Raw genomic sequence first — 16022 nt, forward strand, 5'->3', positions numbered from 1 at the left:
TTAGGTGTGAAGCTCTTTTAGCATGGAATCTGCCACGTGAACCTGCAAAGATATAAAGTTCCCATAAATCACATAGAGCACTGGTACCTAACAAGGTGACAAGGTGATGTGATCCAAACACCTCTGCAATCAGCTCCCATTTGCTCTCCACTGCCTGCAAGGATATGGTCCTTTGTATCTAGCAAAAGCTATGAAGTCAGGCCTGCAGAACCTGCTGTCCAAAAAGGAAAGGCTCTGATTTGCGTCATTCCTATTTCCCATGAATGACTTTCTGACAGTGCATTGCAAGTAGGTATTTGGCAGTCAGAGGATGTCGCCCTCCCCTTAAGTAATTTCAGGTGTTAGGAAGGTAACCACAACCCTTCCCATTTCAGGCCTATTTATAAAATAACACTTGGGTAGCGCACATCTAATGAGCACCCAGTAGGGGAAAGGCGCTGGGGCAATATGAAGACCAGGTGAGTTGCTTCCTGTACAAAGTATGAGCTTGATGAACTGCAGGAGCTGGCGGGGAATGGCTAACCCTGTATATTAGGTGGGACTTCACAGAGGAGATGCCATTTGAGTGGACTTCTCAAGGTCAGTGGTAGAGATGGGCAGCATGTTCTAGGTAGCATGAGTTCAACTATGTGGCAAGGCATGTCATGCCCAAGAGTGGCAAGAAGGAAGATGTCTAAAGGTGTGGTCACCCCTCTCTCTATTGTCCCCCTCAGCACTGCTTGCAAATCCAACTTTGTTTCTCTTGTCAGCTTGCTCCTTTTCTTTTCTCAATGATTATGGCATTTCTGACAACAATCTCCAATAAGCCAACCTCCTTTACTTTTCCCATCTGGCTTTCAGGAGATGCCATTGTCTTCTACTTCAGAGAGCAAACAAACCATCAGACATGTACTTGGCCATCCTCCCTCAGTACTAGAGTACCTGTGTATGCTAGACTCTGCTACCACTGGGGATCGCTGTGGCCTACTGTTCAGCTTAGTAAGAGAGACACATATTAAACAAGTAGCTGCACAGACTCTCGTGTGCTTATCCACAGTGGTGTGAAGGAAAATAAAGCATGCTCAGAGAGGGTGCAGGAGGAGCCTGGTTATTGGCAGTGTGAACCCAGGCAGTCACTTCATCCCTTTCAATTGTGAGAGCCTCATCTCTCAAGTGGGAATGGTGGTGTTACGTACTTACTGGAGTAGATGTGAAGATTAAATGAGGAAATACTGTAACAGGCCCAGAATAGCGCCCATCCTTGAGAAAGCATTTGGTATTGGCTCACTCCATTTTCTTGACCTTCATAACATCATACCCTGAGTTTCTCTCACTCCCAGCCTGGCCTCTTGGTCTCCTTCACTAGTTCCTCTTCTCCTTTTCCAGGACCCAGCCTGGGGTCCTCTTTGCTGCTGTACACAATCTGCCCAGGTCATCTTGTCTGCTAACATAATTTTAAACACCATCTGTGTACTGAGTTTGATACCACACTTTCCATACTGCTATGTTTCCTCCAACGGTTGAGACTGAATTTCTATCCCATTTGTATGGTTGACATCTCCACTTGGCTATTTCCAAGGTCACAAACCTTCAGTGTATTCAAACTGGCCAGGGTGGCAGGGTGGTGAGACCCCCCCTTGGCTTTGGAATTAGTTACATGTGGGTTTTCCTGCAGGTTCTGCCACTGAGTGCTCTGTACAACCGTGAGCCAGTCACTTAATCTCTCTCTGAGCCTCAGTTTCCTCTTCTGCAAGATGGAAAGTAACACCAGTATCCCGTCAAGGGTTATGTGAGGATTAAAATTGAAGTGAGAATAATGCACTGAAAGGACTTAGCACAGTGATGAGTCCCTCCTCAGCATGCAGTGCATGATTCTGACAAGCCCACCACTCCTGCAGTCCAGGGGGCTTCCCAGGTATCTGACCCAGAGGGTGAATGGTGGCATCACTTACTGAAGTGGAGAAGACTGGGCAAGAAACAGGGAAGACGGAAGATGGGAGACTGTTTCCTGAGGCTGCCATACAAATTACCAGAAACTTGGTAGCTTACAACACAGAAGTATGTACTCTCACAGTTCTGGAAACCAGAGGTCCAGAATCTGGTAGAGCTATGCTCCCTCTGAGGGCTCCAGGAGAAAATCCATTCCTTGTCTCTTCTGGCTTGTGGTGGCCGGGCCAGCATTCCTAGGTGTGTAGCCACATAACTCCAATCTCCACCTCCATCTTTACACGGCCCTCTCTTCCTCTGTATCTCCTATCTCTTCTAAACATACTTATGGTGATGCAGTCAAGATAATCTGGGATTATCTGTTCATCTCAAGTCCTTGACTTAATCATATCTGCAAAGACTCTTTTTTGTTGTTATTTTGCAAATAAGGTCACATTCTCAGTTGGCATGGATTTGATGCAGATATTATTAGCAGGTGGCCACTTTTCAGACTGCCATAGGCTTCATCAGTACGTCCCCTTTGTTCCCTACGTCTGGTAGGTCATTACTATGTCAGTCTTTCTTTATCCCCACATCCTTCCTGTCACTGCCAGATTCTAATAAATTATAAAACACAAGAAAATCCATGTCCATAGAGGTGATCTTCAAAATATTCATCACAGCAAATGCAGTTAATTGTGTTGTATTTCATGCAGAAGAGATAGGAGCAGGACACCAAATTGCATAATGTCTGAATAATTTTAACTATGGCACTGTATGTGTCTAGGAAACAGATAAGGCTATTATCTAAGCCCCCATTGGCATTCTATGTATATATAAGACTGTTATCTGAATTAGAGATAGTTTGACTTCTTCCTTTCTAATCAGGATGCTTTTCATTTCATTAACTTGCCTGATTTCCTGACAAGAACTTCTAGTGCAATGTTGACTCACAGTGGTGAGAGCAGGCATCCTCATCTGGTTTATAATCTTAGGGGGACAACTTTCAATTTTCACCATTAGGTACACGATTAACTGTGAGTTTCTTATATGTGCCCTTTATGAGAGTAAAGGAAGTTCTCTTCTATTCCTAGTTTGTTGAGTCTTTGTTTTTTTACAAAAGGGTGTTGGTATTTATCAAAGACCTTTTCTGCCTCAATCGAGATGATCATATGGTTTTTTCTCTTCATTCTGTTAATGGGGTTTATTACATTGGTACATTTTTATGGGTTGAACCATTATAGTGGTTTGAATAATGTCTTACAAGATTTTTCTTTTTTTCCTTGAGACAGTCTCACCATTTTGCCCTCGGTAGAGTACCATGGCATCAGAGCTCAGAGCAACCTCCAACTCTTAGGCTTAAGCAATTCTCTTGCCTCAGCCTCCCAAGTAGCTGGGACTATAGGTGCCCACCACAACGCCCTGGTATTTTTTGGTTGTAGTTGTCATTGCTATTTGGCAGGCTTGGGCTGGATTCAAACCTGCCAGCTTCAGTGTATGGGGCTGGTGCCCTGGCTGCTGAGCTACAAGCACTGAGCCATCTTCCAAAATTTCATGGCCCCCTGGAACTTCAAAATGTGACCTTGTTTGGAAATATGGCCTATTCAGATATAATTAAAATGGGATCATACTGGAGTGGGGTAGGCCCTAAATCCAGTGACCCGTATCCTTATAAGAAGGCCGTGTAGAGATACAGACACACAAGAAGATGGTTATGTGACAATAGAGGCAGAGATTTGAGCGATGCAACTAGAAGCTGAGGAGTGCCTAGGATTGCCAGTAACCACCAGAAACCAGGAGAGAGACATGGAACAGATTCTCTCCTGCAGCCTCCAGAAGGAACCACCCTGCCAACACCTTGCTCTCAGACTTCCAGCCTCCAGAACTGTGAGGGAATCAATTTGTGTTGTTTTAAGGCTCTCAGTTTGTGGCACTTTTTAAAATAGCAGTCCTAGGATGCTAATATAATCTTACATTCCTGGGGTATGTCACAATGGGTCATGGTGTGTAAGCCCCTTAATACTATGTATGCTAGGCTCGGCACCCATAGTACAGTGGTTATGGCGCCAGCCACGTGTACTGAGGCTGGCGGGTTAGAACCTGGCCTGGGCCAGCTGAACAACAATGACAACTGCAACAAAAGAATAATCAGGCATTGTGGCGGGCATTTGTAGTCCCAGCTACTCGGGAGGCTGAGGCAAGAGAATCGCTTAAGCCCAAGAGTCTAAAGTTGCTGTGAGCTGTGACGCCATGATACTCTACCAAGGGTAACATAGTAAGCTTCTGTCTCAAAAAAAAAAAAAAAAAAAAACAATAAAAACCACTATATATGCTACTGGATTTGGTTTGCTCACATTTTGTTGAAGATGTTTGCTTCTATTTTCATAAGGGATATTGGTCTACAGTTTTCCTGTGATGTCTTTGTCTGGTTTTGGTATCAGGGCAGTACTGGCCTCATGGAATGAATTAGGAAGTATTCTCTCCTTTCTATTTTGGAAGACTAATCCTCTGTTGCCTGAACTACAGCAATGGCCCTGTCTTTGGACTTCTGCATCACATCCTGCAATCTAGTTTCCATATTATATGGCCAGATCTTTTTAAAAATGTTATGTGTTTTTATTATTATTGTAATTGACAAATAAAATTGTATATCTATATGATGTACAACTTGATATTTTGAAATATGTATACTTTATGGGATGGCTACATTAAGCTAATTAATATTAATATAATCTCCCATACTTACATTTTATGGTCACTTAAAATCTACCCTCTTGGAAATTTTTTAGCATACACTATTTTTTTATTTTTGAGACAGAGCCTCAAGCTGTTGCCTTGGGTAGTGTGCTGTGGCATCATAGCTCACAGCAACCTCCAACTCCTGGGCTCAAGCGATTCTCCTGCCTCTGCCTCCCAAGTAGCTGGGACTACAGGTGCCTGCCACAATGCCTGGCTACCTTTTGGTTGCAGCCGTCATTGTTGTTTGGTGGGGCCCCGGGCTGGATTTGAACCCACCAGCTCAGGTATATGTGGCTGGCACCTTAGCTGCTTGAGCCACAGGTGCTGAGCCCATACACTACATTGTTGTTGGCTGCAGTCACTGTTGTGCTGTGATCTTGAGTGTACAGTGCCGCACATCCCTCAGAGCCTTGAGGCATTGACAGCCACATTCCTGAACAGGACCCTTTCTATCCTGTCTCACCACATCTCTCATGTCCATGTTCCAGCTTTGTGAGGCTCCCTTTAGTTCCTTAAACACATCTCAGTGTCATCTCAGAGATATATTGGATTCCTAACTTCCGGTACCTGCAAACATGACCTTATTTCAAAATGTGGTCTCTGCAATATGAACTTGAGTTCATATTGAATTAGCATGGGCCTTAAACCTGATAAGAACAGGAGATGAAACAGACTCAGACAAAGGGAAGGAGGTCAGGTGGAGGTAGAGGTGGAGGTTAGAGTGAGGTATCTATAAGCCACGAATGGCTGGGGCTACCAACACCAGGAAGAGTCAAGGAAGGCTCCTCTCCAGAGGTTACCGTGGCAGTGTGGCCCTGCCGATGCCTGGTTTCAGGCTTCAGCCTTCAAAACTGTGGGGGAGGCTCACCACCTGTAGCTCAGCGGTTAGGGGCCCCCATACTCGTGGGCTGACAGGTTCGAACTCAGCCCAGGCCTGCCAAAAACAATGACAACTACAACCAAAAAATAGACATCGTGATAGGCACCTGTAGTCCCAGCTACTTGGGAGACTGAGGCAAGAGAATTGCTTAAGCCCAAGAGTTTGAGGTTGCTATGAACTGTGATGCCACAACACTCTACCAAGGGTGACAGAGTGGGACTCTGTTTCAAAAAAAAGTACTGTAGGGAGGAAAAAATTTCTGTTGTTTTAAGCCACCCACTTTGGAACTTTTCTTTTCTTTCTTCTTTTTTGCAGTTTTTGCCTGGGGCCAGGTTTGAACCCACCACCTCTGGTATATGGGGCCGGTGCCCTACTCCTATGAGCCACAGGCACTGCTAAGCCACCCACTTTGTGGTATTTATTCTGGCTTCCCTAGGAAACTCATACAAGGATACAGGAGGTTTATTAACTGATGAGCTGGTTGCTTTAGTGATCTATGTCTGATGGCCCTAAAAAGAGGAGAAAAGTTAACTCCAGGTAAAGTGATGTGTATCTCTTGTCTTTCACAGGCAAAGGGTGGAGGATATGAAAGTGAAAGTGCTTACCCAAATGCAGAGCTCTTGTTCTTGGAGATCCACAACATTCATGTGATGAGAGAGTCGCTGCGCAAATTAAAGGAGATAGTGTACCCTTCCATTGATGAGGCCCGGTGGCTGTCCAACGTGGATGGCACTCACTGGCTGGAATACATAAGGGTAAAGAGGTCCAGTATTTCATATGCTTTCCTGTTAAGACTACTCTTTGTCTAGGCCATAAATACCAGTATTTCCAGGTGGCTTCTCAGCATCACAAATAAGCATCTCTGTGCTGTGTGTGTGAACTTCTGTAGTTTCCAGCAACTGGGTCTCTGTGCAGGGCTTCCATGTCACAGTGAAAAGAGGGACATAGGGTTTGTCTCAGGTTTGTCTTTGGCCCTGTAATAAAAGACCCTATTTACTGTAGTTTTTTTTTTTTTTTTTGTATAAGTTTTGTTTTTTTTAAAAAACACACTAATGTTTCCTAGTGATTCTCATTTGATTTCATGGCAATCTCATTTGGTTTATTGTCCAGAACTTCCAAAGTTCTCCCAGAATTATTTATACTATAATCAAAATTAAACATAGTAGCCTGGTCTAACATGCCTTCTTTTCTAAAGATGCTTCTGGCTGGGGCAGTAAGAATTGCTGATAAAATAGAATCTGGGAAAACCTCCGTGGTGGTACATTGCAGTGATGGTTGGGACCGGACAGCCCAGCTCACATCTCTGGCTATGCTCATGTTGGACAGTTATTACCGGACCATTAAAGGATTTGAAGCTCTCATAGAAAAGGAGTGGATAAGCTTTGGCCATAGGTTTGCGCTGGTAAGTTGAGACAGTAAAGTGCATGCTTGACTGTTTGCTCTGTCATATATGTGCACATGTCTTGCCTGACACACAAAAGCACACACACATAGGTGCAGGCTTTCTCCTCTGTATCAGATCTGAATTGCCTTGATGGAATACATGGACCTGAGTATGTTCTTGGTAGGGAATTTTTATGGTTTTTTTTTGTTTCCTAATGTAGTTAGGCCTTTTTAACATAATTGAGGTAAAATTTACTTAACATGGAAATAACCATTTTAAAATGCTCAACTGAGTGTCCTTTACTGCGCTCACATGCTGTGTAACCATCACCTCCATCTAGTCCCAAAATGTATTCATTACCCTAAAAAGAAACCCCATACCCATTAAGCAGTCACTCCCCATTTCCCCTTTCCCTCCAGCTCTTGACAACCATTATCCCACTTTCTGTTTCTATGTGGTTTGCCCTTCCTAAGTACCTGTTTATGTACTTGTATGATGTACATGAAATTGTATAATATTTGTCCTCCAACGACTGGTTTTTTTCACTAAGCCCAACATTTTCAAGGTTCATCCATGTTGTAACATATATCAAATTTTCATTTTTTGTAGCTGAATAGTATTCCCTTGTGTGTATACACCACATTTTGTTTATCCATTCATCTGTTTATGGACACTTGGGTTGTTTTCACCTTGAGCTATTGTGAACAAAACTGTTACAAACATTGGTATACACGTTTTTGCCACAATAAGGTATCACACACAGGGTGGCCTCAACAACAGAAATTGATTTTCTCACAGTTCTGGAGATCGCCAGCAGGGTTGATTTCTCCTGTAGCCCCTCTCGTTGGCTTGCAGATGGCCTCCCTCTTGCTGCCTCTTCACAGGGTCTTTCTTCTGCGCGTTCACCCCTGGGGTCTCTGTGTGTGTCCACATGTCCTCATAAGATCAGACTGAGCTAGGGACCACTCCGATGGCCTCATTTTAATTTGCTACCCTTTGTAAATGTCCTATATCCATAAATAGAGTCTCATTCCTCAGGTACTAGGGGTTAGAGCTTCAGTTTGGGGAGGAGGGCACAATGCAGCCTGTAACAACCTGCTTTCAAGTTTAGGGGTAGAGCCTGAAAGAAGTGCTCCCAGAGAGAATGGGCCAGTCCACAGCCTCTGAGCTGCATGCCCTCTGGGAGCTATTGGCAGGTCCCTGGACACCTTCCTTCACCTCTCTTGCCTTGATTTCCTCCTCTGTGAAATGGTGTTGTGTGGGGGAAATGAGATTGTACATGTTGAGTGCTTAGGGCAGTGCCTGTCCTGTGCTAGGAGCTGGGTAAGGTTTAAACTACTCTTTTGTTTCTTCCCCATCAGCAAAAGATGGGCTCAGTAGGGAGGAGAGAGCGTGGAATCTTTCCAGATGTTCACTCCTGACCAGCTCTGAAGACTCAGAGGCCAGTCTCTTCTACCTTTTCTCTGCAAACTATGTCCTAGGGGAGAGAAGGCCAGCAAGGGTACTCCCCGGAGGGCAGTGGTGAAGACTGGCTACCAGGGCTGACTGGGGTGTGTGCATCATGGTGTGCCTACAGTGGTCTGCTCCTGGCCCTACTTGCTGATATGCTGGGACTCACCACCATGGCCACAGCAAGGACAGCTGTGAGCATCACTGTGTGTCTGGCACTGTTACATGCATCGTCTTGTTTAATCCTGATAGGCAGGTGCTGTCATGGAGAGACAAGGAAAATGAGGTTGCAGGAGTGTGAGTTATTTGCCCAAAATCACATAGCTAGTTTGGGTGGAGCCAGCATTTAACCAGTGATTTTACGCCTGCAGCTACCCACCTGCTAGGTCCCTGTACTCTCTCTTACCTTGAGTTCGGTGATGAGCCAGTGCCTGGCCTTGCCCACGTGTTTCTGTCATCTGCAGCATGGACCTTGCTGACTGTTCTTCCCATGATCCTGCCTCCAGGGCCCCTCCCCTAGATTGTTCCCATTTGCCCAGAAACATGCTGTATACCCCACAACACCCTCCAGCTATCAATTATTTATCTCTTCCTCTTTACAGAAGAGCTCCTCAAAACTGTTGTCGGCACTCGCTGTCATTATTTCACTCCATCTAGTCTGTCTTGAACCCACTCCAGGCAGGCTTCCTTCTCGCAGTGTCCCCCACAGCTGGTCTGGTCATGATTACCAGTGACTGCCACGATGTGGATAAATCTTGAAAACATTTTGTTTAGAGAAGTAAGCCAGCCACAAAAGGATAAATATTATATGTTTCTACTTATATGAAGAACCTAGAATAGGAGAGGGAGGGGAGGGGATGGGAGAGGATGGGTGGAGGGAAGGTAACGGTGGGACCACAACTACGGTGCATCTTACAGGGGTACATGTGAAATTTACTAAGTGTAGAATATAAATGTCTTAACACAATAACTTAGAAAATGCCGTGAAGGCTATGTTAACCAGTGTGATGAAAATATTTCAAATTGTATATAAAACCAGCACATTGTACTCATGATTGCATTAATGTGCACAGCTATGATTTAATATAAAAAAAAAGAACCTAGAATAATCAAATTCATAGAGACAGAAAGTAGAGTGGTCACTGCCAGGAGCTGTAGGGAGCTAGAACTGGATGTAAGTCATTAAGACCAATGTAGAGTTGCTGTTCGCAAAGGTGAAAAAGTTTTGGAGATGGATGGTGGTGATGGTTGCATAATGAGTGTGCTTACTGCCAGTGAACTGTACACTCGAAAGTGGTTAAGGTGGTAAATTTTATGTATATTTCACCATAATTAATTTTTTTAAAAGGCAATACGCCGTTACTCTGAGATGCTGATGGTGATTTGGTCATTTCCTTGTTTTTGTGTCTTTCCAGGTGGCAATTTCATAGATATATTTTGCTCTCTCTATGTATTGATCATGTTCTATCTTCATAATATCCCCTTTCTTTTTCATACTTTTGGTTAGCAGATTGAAGCTTCTCTTAGAATGCTCATTCTTTAGCTATCTCTTTACTTGGGGCATTTCAGTGTTTTTGACAATTCTGTTTATGTGTTTGAGAATACTATCTTGTACCTTTTAGTATGAATCTATGTAATATCTCATAAAATATCAAAAGGAATGAAATAAAATACTGGACTGCCTTGAGCAAGGACCTCCATTACCATTTCAAGATTGAGATTTGGGGCTTCTGTGAGTCATGTAAAATTGGTTAAAACCAGTAGGATGTTAATAATTATTTTTATTCTCAGACTTCCTGACATTTCTGAGAAATAGAAAAAAATGTTTTTATACTTGTGGATAAAACAACATTCATCATATGTTTTATGAGCTAAAAATTGGTAGCCCCATGCCGACCTGGCACATTGGGTGTGGTGGCTGATCTTGACTCCACCATTTGAACTGAAAAGTTTGCTAGTTAAGTTATTTATAATTTCTTGACATAAACTATATTAAAGAGAAGTTATAAAACAATCAACATGTAAAAATACTGTATAGTAAACTGAAATTTTGGTTCCTAAAAGTAATAGAAGTCAGTTTAATCCAGTGAACATTTTTGAGTGCCTATTATGCACCAGGAATTCTATGAGATTTGATTCTTGCCACCAAGCAATTTAAAGTGACTTTTGAGAAGACCATAGCATACCTTAAAATGTCTCTTTGCTGCTTTTCAGCGAGTGGGCCATGGTGATGACAATCATGCTGACGCTGACCGCTCTCCTATATTTCTTCAGTTTATTGATTGTGTTTGGCAAATGACAAGACAGGTGAGAGATTTCAAGTGCATTTCTGACCTATATAGTCTTTGATTTAAATATATCTTAAAATTTAAGATTAGAAAAACTTTCATTGCTGTTTGATTCAAAATGAACATATATGTGTAAAATATGACCCCTTCTGTTGTTTAGTACTAAACAGACATGAGGTGGTGACTGAACTGCTGGTTAGTGGGATTAGACCAGGGAATCCAGGAGGCTCCATGCTCTGCCCAAGAGCCCATCCCAGGGCAAATGAATGTCCAACAATCAGTGACAGATAAGAAGCTGCTAGCATTATGCCATTAGCTGGCACTTACTTCTAAACACCAATGCCCTGTAAGCAGTAAGCAAGGGAGCAATCTGAGGATTCCCTCCCTGAGCTAGCCAAGCCGATAGCTTTGGCCCCTTTTCTGCAACATTCAGACCTCGGTTTGGATCTTACCCTCATGATATGAGATAGTGTCAGGGAAATGGATCTGGAAGCGGAGGGAGGGAGGAGACAAAGGAGAAAGTAGTTTCCCACAGTGTATGCTGCCCAGTCCAGCTAAGGGGGCTGTGGGAAAGAGTCAGTTAGGGGCTGAGAACTAAGTAGCTCTGCCCTGAGGAGGATCTGGAAGTCCCAGAGCCATGGCTGTCCGCCTTGTATATATGCTATCAGCACCTGGCAGCCTTCTTTCACTGGGTCAGGGGAGAGGCTTAGGCGTGTACAAAACGTTCCCTGGGAGACTTGGATGTGCATGTGAGTTTGAAGACCAGTTATCTAGACTGGTCCTCCAAATGTGATCCTGGGACCAACTGCCTCAGCATTCCCTGGGAACTTGTTAGAGGTACCAGTTTATAGCGCCCATGGCAGACCTGCTGGTGCTCTGGGAGGGGAGGCCCCAGCACTCTAGATTCACAAGCGCTCAAGGGGATTCTGATGTGTGCTCAACTTTGAGGCCTCTGCTGTAGACCAGCACTGCTTGGACATGAATGAGCATATGGGTTGACTGGGCTTCTTGTCGAAATGCAGATTCTGATTCAGTGGGTCTGGGGTGAGCCTGAGATGCTGCATTTCTGACAAGCTACTGGGTGATGCTGCTGGTTCACAGACCACACTTTGAGTGTCAAGGGGTCTAGAGAACATAGATTACCTTCAGAAAAAAAGCAAAAGGAAGGGGGTTCTGAGTAGCCAAAGTAGATTCTGCAGAGTCCTCAGGCCCTCAATCAGAATTTACGTTTACTTTTAGAGTTAGCTTCAAAAAACTGATTGTGGTCTTACACGATTTGATTGTTAGATCACAGCTGGTTAAAAGCAGCCAGTTAGAGAGCTGGCCTGGGCCAAGGGGTGGCCCTAGAAGTAGGCAGGGCAAATAACATACTTCAGAGGCATGGAGCTGGGCAAGAAGCCTGTCGTATAGGGCTGTGCACTGTTGCCGTTTGTGTTGGTGTTATGCCAATAGCACAATTAAATGATCGTTACATTCAGCTTAGGGAAGTATGGGACACATGTTGGGAAAATGCGTAAAAAGGTTGAACACAAAAACTAATTCTAGTACTTCTAAAGGGTTAACCTCCTTTTTTGAGGATGCGAAGTAGCTTTATCTCTTTCAAATGCCTAGATTAAGTGTGTGTACGTGTGTGGTTTTTAACATCTTCAAACTGACTTGCATTCCTCATTTTGCTTAGTGCCTATTTTCATGTCTGAGTTATGTCATTTTTGTTCTATTTATTATAGTTTAAAGGGAAAGAATAAGGGGTTTGGGTTAGAAAATGTCAGTTGTCTCTCATAGTTCTAAGCTTCTGTCCATGAAATGTATGTGTATGTGATATAATTTCTTTCAAAATACCATTGTTACATTAGAAGCAGAGACATCAATGATCAGTCATTATCAGTTAATTAACAAGGGAATGAGGCAGTGGGCTAGTAAAACATGCATTTATGTAAAAGATTATTTTTAACTTAACTGCTTCTAAATTGAGTAAGCTAAGTCAATCAATGTAAAGTTGTCAGAAATAGCAGAATAAAATGAACTACTCAGTATGTGAACTGATATAAAATGAACTAAGAGAAAAACAAATGAATATCTAGAGAAGAGTCCCAAAGATGTTATGTCATATCCATAGTTTATTTTTTTCATATCCATGGTTTAATAGAATCTTTACCCTTTGAGATAAGTTTAATAATCACTGATATTTTTGTTCCTTGAGGTATAGAATTTTATTAGAGATTACTGTACTATAGATTTTTAGAGACTGTACTTTTTAAGTAAATGGTACTGTTTCTAGGAGAAGAGGCCAAAACAAACTATGAATGTACTCTTTTATTTGTATTAGTCCAGCTTCTACCATTTTCCTTTGTGAGCTGTTTTCTGAGTTGAGTTTAATGCCACAGTGCCCTTGAACTGTAAGTGTCAGTCTTGATGCAATATGAGTGGATGGAGCCTTTATATTCCAGTTTTTATGGGTACCAATGGGCTTGGACTAAGCCCTGCCCACTTTGACCCTTCCATATTTGGTCTCCAATTGGCCAGAATAATGTGGCACTAGAATACACCCACCCAAGCTCTCAGGTCTAGAATATAGGTTTAGGGGTTATGAATAGGTTGTACTCTGGGCTGTTATAGTAAGGTGCCATAAACTGGGCAGTTCATAAACAACAGAAATTTAATTGGTTACAGTTCTGGAGGTTGAGAAGTCCAAGGTCGAAGCATCAGCAGATTCGGTGTTTGATAAGGGCTCACTTCCTGGTTCTTAGATGGCTTCTAGTCACTGTATCCTCACATGGCAGAAGGGACAGGAAGCTCTCTTGGGCCTCTTTTATAAGGCCATTAATCCCATACATGAGAGCCCTACCCTCATGACTTAATCACCTCCCAAAGGCCCTACTTCCTAATACCATCACCTTAGGGATTAGGATGTCAACATATGAATTTTGGAGGGACACAGATAATCAGTACATAGCATTCATATGACTTACAAAATATGTCAACAATTTGCTGTCTTTTTAATAAATGTTTATTTTTAGAAGTATGAAAATAAAATATAGGACAAAACCCTAAGTCTTCCATTCCTATTTTTGATTTATTAAAGCTTCAATATGCATGCTTGTTATGTATTTACTTAAAATTCATAAATTCTGTATTTTCAATAAAATATGAATAGGGCATAATTAAGTATAGAAAAATGCTGTGAAAAGCAGACATATTGTGCTTGACCTTTTAAAAGCTAGCCATTTGGAACCTGAAGCAATTGTCAGAGTTGCAAGGGGCAATCTGAAAGGCGCCAGGAGAGGATTTACCACTAACTGTCTTTGGTGTTTCAGCCAGGGATATCACACTGTTGATTTAGAACAACAATGCTGGTAAGAACCACCACCAGAACTAGTTTCTAGAGGTTTCTGAAGAAGTGATATTCTGATGAGGCTTCTTGGAAGAGAGTTGTGTGTCTCTGTGAGAGTAATCCTCAAAATGGAGAGAGAGGCAGATCTTAATGTAAGGATTCAGAGCATAATTCCTTAAGTTAGCCTGGTAAAGTAAATAACAATTTCAGGGAGAGTTTGGACAGTCCTGGATTTAACATTGTTTCTAAAGGGAAAGCCTGTTTGCTAGTCTAGTAGTGAAGCTAAGTTAAAAAATAAACTTTTCTGTCAGTAATCCTCTTTGTCACTCTAGAGATGTCAGAATTAGTTATGATGGTATGTAAACATCAATCACTCTGACTGATAAATAGGTCTTTAAAGTAAATTGACCTACATACAGACATGCTGGGTAGCTCTATTTGGTTTTGTTGTGATTGGTTTTGCTTCATTTAGTAGATGATGAATATTTTACTATGTTTTGTAATTAGAATTCTGGCATGTGGCAGGCACTCGGGACATGCCTACTATTAGGATCATTGGCGTCATTTCCAGATCATCTCATGGATACTACATGCCAGTTACTGGCTAGAACACTGTTGGCAATGGTAGTAGTCTTCATTGAAATTCTGCAAAACCCCATTAAGAACTACCTGAAATAGTAGAAATGACCATGTGGTTTTTCATCCTTATTCTGTTAATATAGTGAATTATAGTAATTGATTTCTTTAATAACATCAACTTTCAAATGTTAAGCCAGCCTTGCATTCCTCAAGTAAGCCCTACTTGGTCATGTCATAGGGCCCTTTTTATATATTGCCAGGTTCAACTTGCTTGTATACATTGGTAAGGGTTTGAGGATGTATGTTCATGGATCTGTGTTTATGGGAAAGTCTTAATCAGGACCTGTTTCTTTAATAGATACAGAGCCATTCACATTTTCTATTTCTTCTTGACTCACACACACATACATACAAATACATATATATATACATATATATGTATATATATACACATACACACATACATATATGTATGTCTGGGATCTGCCCCTGCTCCCAGCTCTGTGACCTGGAATGTGCCTTCAGGTGGATAGCAGGGACAATAGGAGGGCTCCACTCAGTTCTATCCCTTCTCTCGGGGTTATAGTCCTGTGCTGCTGTTATTCATGTCCAAAAACAGTTATTTCATGTTTTATCTAACACGTCTATTGTTTCTGGCAGAAGGATGAGTCCAGGCTCTGTTCTCCCACTGTGCTGAGAGAGTACAATCTCTTATTGGCATGGAGGAGTACAGCAGATTCTGTTGCTTCTGGTTGTTTCTCAGCCAGATCTACCTATAAGCTTGGACTTGAAACCATAGATAGTTGAGTTTTACATCAGCTCAGTCTTCGTTATAATCATTGACTATATTCCAAGTTGCAGTTCACCTGTCTCTCACAAAACGTAATATTACTTTGTTTTAGAAATCAGACTCAATCTTATCTTTTTCTCCATTTAAGTTCCCTTCAGCGTTCGAGTTTAATGAACTGTTTTTGATTACAATTTTGGACCATCTTTATAGCTGTCTCTTTGGGACCTTTCTGTGCAACTGTGAACAACAGCGATTCAAAGAGGTAAGTGTATTATGTTCTCATCTGTTTCTTTCCCCGTTCTCAGGTGTCTTTCCCAGGAAGTGCCACTGTAGTAGAGGGACTGCATGGAGGGTGGACGTGGGCCTTGCCCCTATTGACTGTAAAGGTGGGCTTGTGATAGATGCGCCCTGGGTGCTGGTGGCCCCACCACATGTGTCTAACACAAGCTCCTTTATAGGTATGGGGGCTTGGTTGGAGTGAGCCCAGGGCTCTCTAAGGAGTAGGGTCAGTACTTGACCCTGGACCTCCTTCCTCCAAGTTCCTGTACTATTCATTGCACTGACTCCAAAACAGTATGGTTTTGTTTTTCATTCTCTGTGGTGCTGGGCAGAATCATACTTGAAGACCTTAAAAAAATGAAGTCTTAAATTAGCCAAAAACCTTACTTTAGAACTTT

At 42.4% G+C, this 16022-nt stretch overlaps 1 protein-coding gene across 8 annotated transcripts in view; it reads left to right on the forward strand.

Annotated features, from left to right (window-relative positions):
- The window catches only part of MTMR1 (myotubularin related protein 1), a 66891-nt gene that overhangs the window by 41067 nt on the left and 9802 nt on the right, over positions 1-16022 (forward strand). For all 8 annotated transcript variants that reach the window (XM_053579434.1, XM_053579432.1, XM_053579426.1 and 5 more), the window contains 4 exons: positions 6094-6279; positions 6720-6926; positions 10572-10664; positions 15494-15607. In XM_053579434.1, coding sequence (XP_053435409.1) covers positions 6094-6279; positions 6720-6926; positions 10572-10664; positions 15494-15607 — 600 coding nt within the window. The remainder of the gene's footprint in view (positions 1-6093; positions 6280-6719; positions 6927-10571; positions 10665-15493; positions 15608-16022) is intronic.

This window comes from Nycticebus coucang, chromosome X, assembly GCF_027406575.1.
Source record: "Nycticebus coucang isolate mNycCou1 chromosome X, mNycCou1.pri, whole genome shotgun sequence".
NCBI classification, from domain to species: Eukaryota; Metazoa; Chordata; class Mammalia; order Primates; family Lorisidae; genus Nycticebus; species Nycticebus coucang.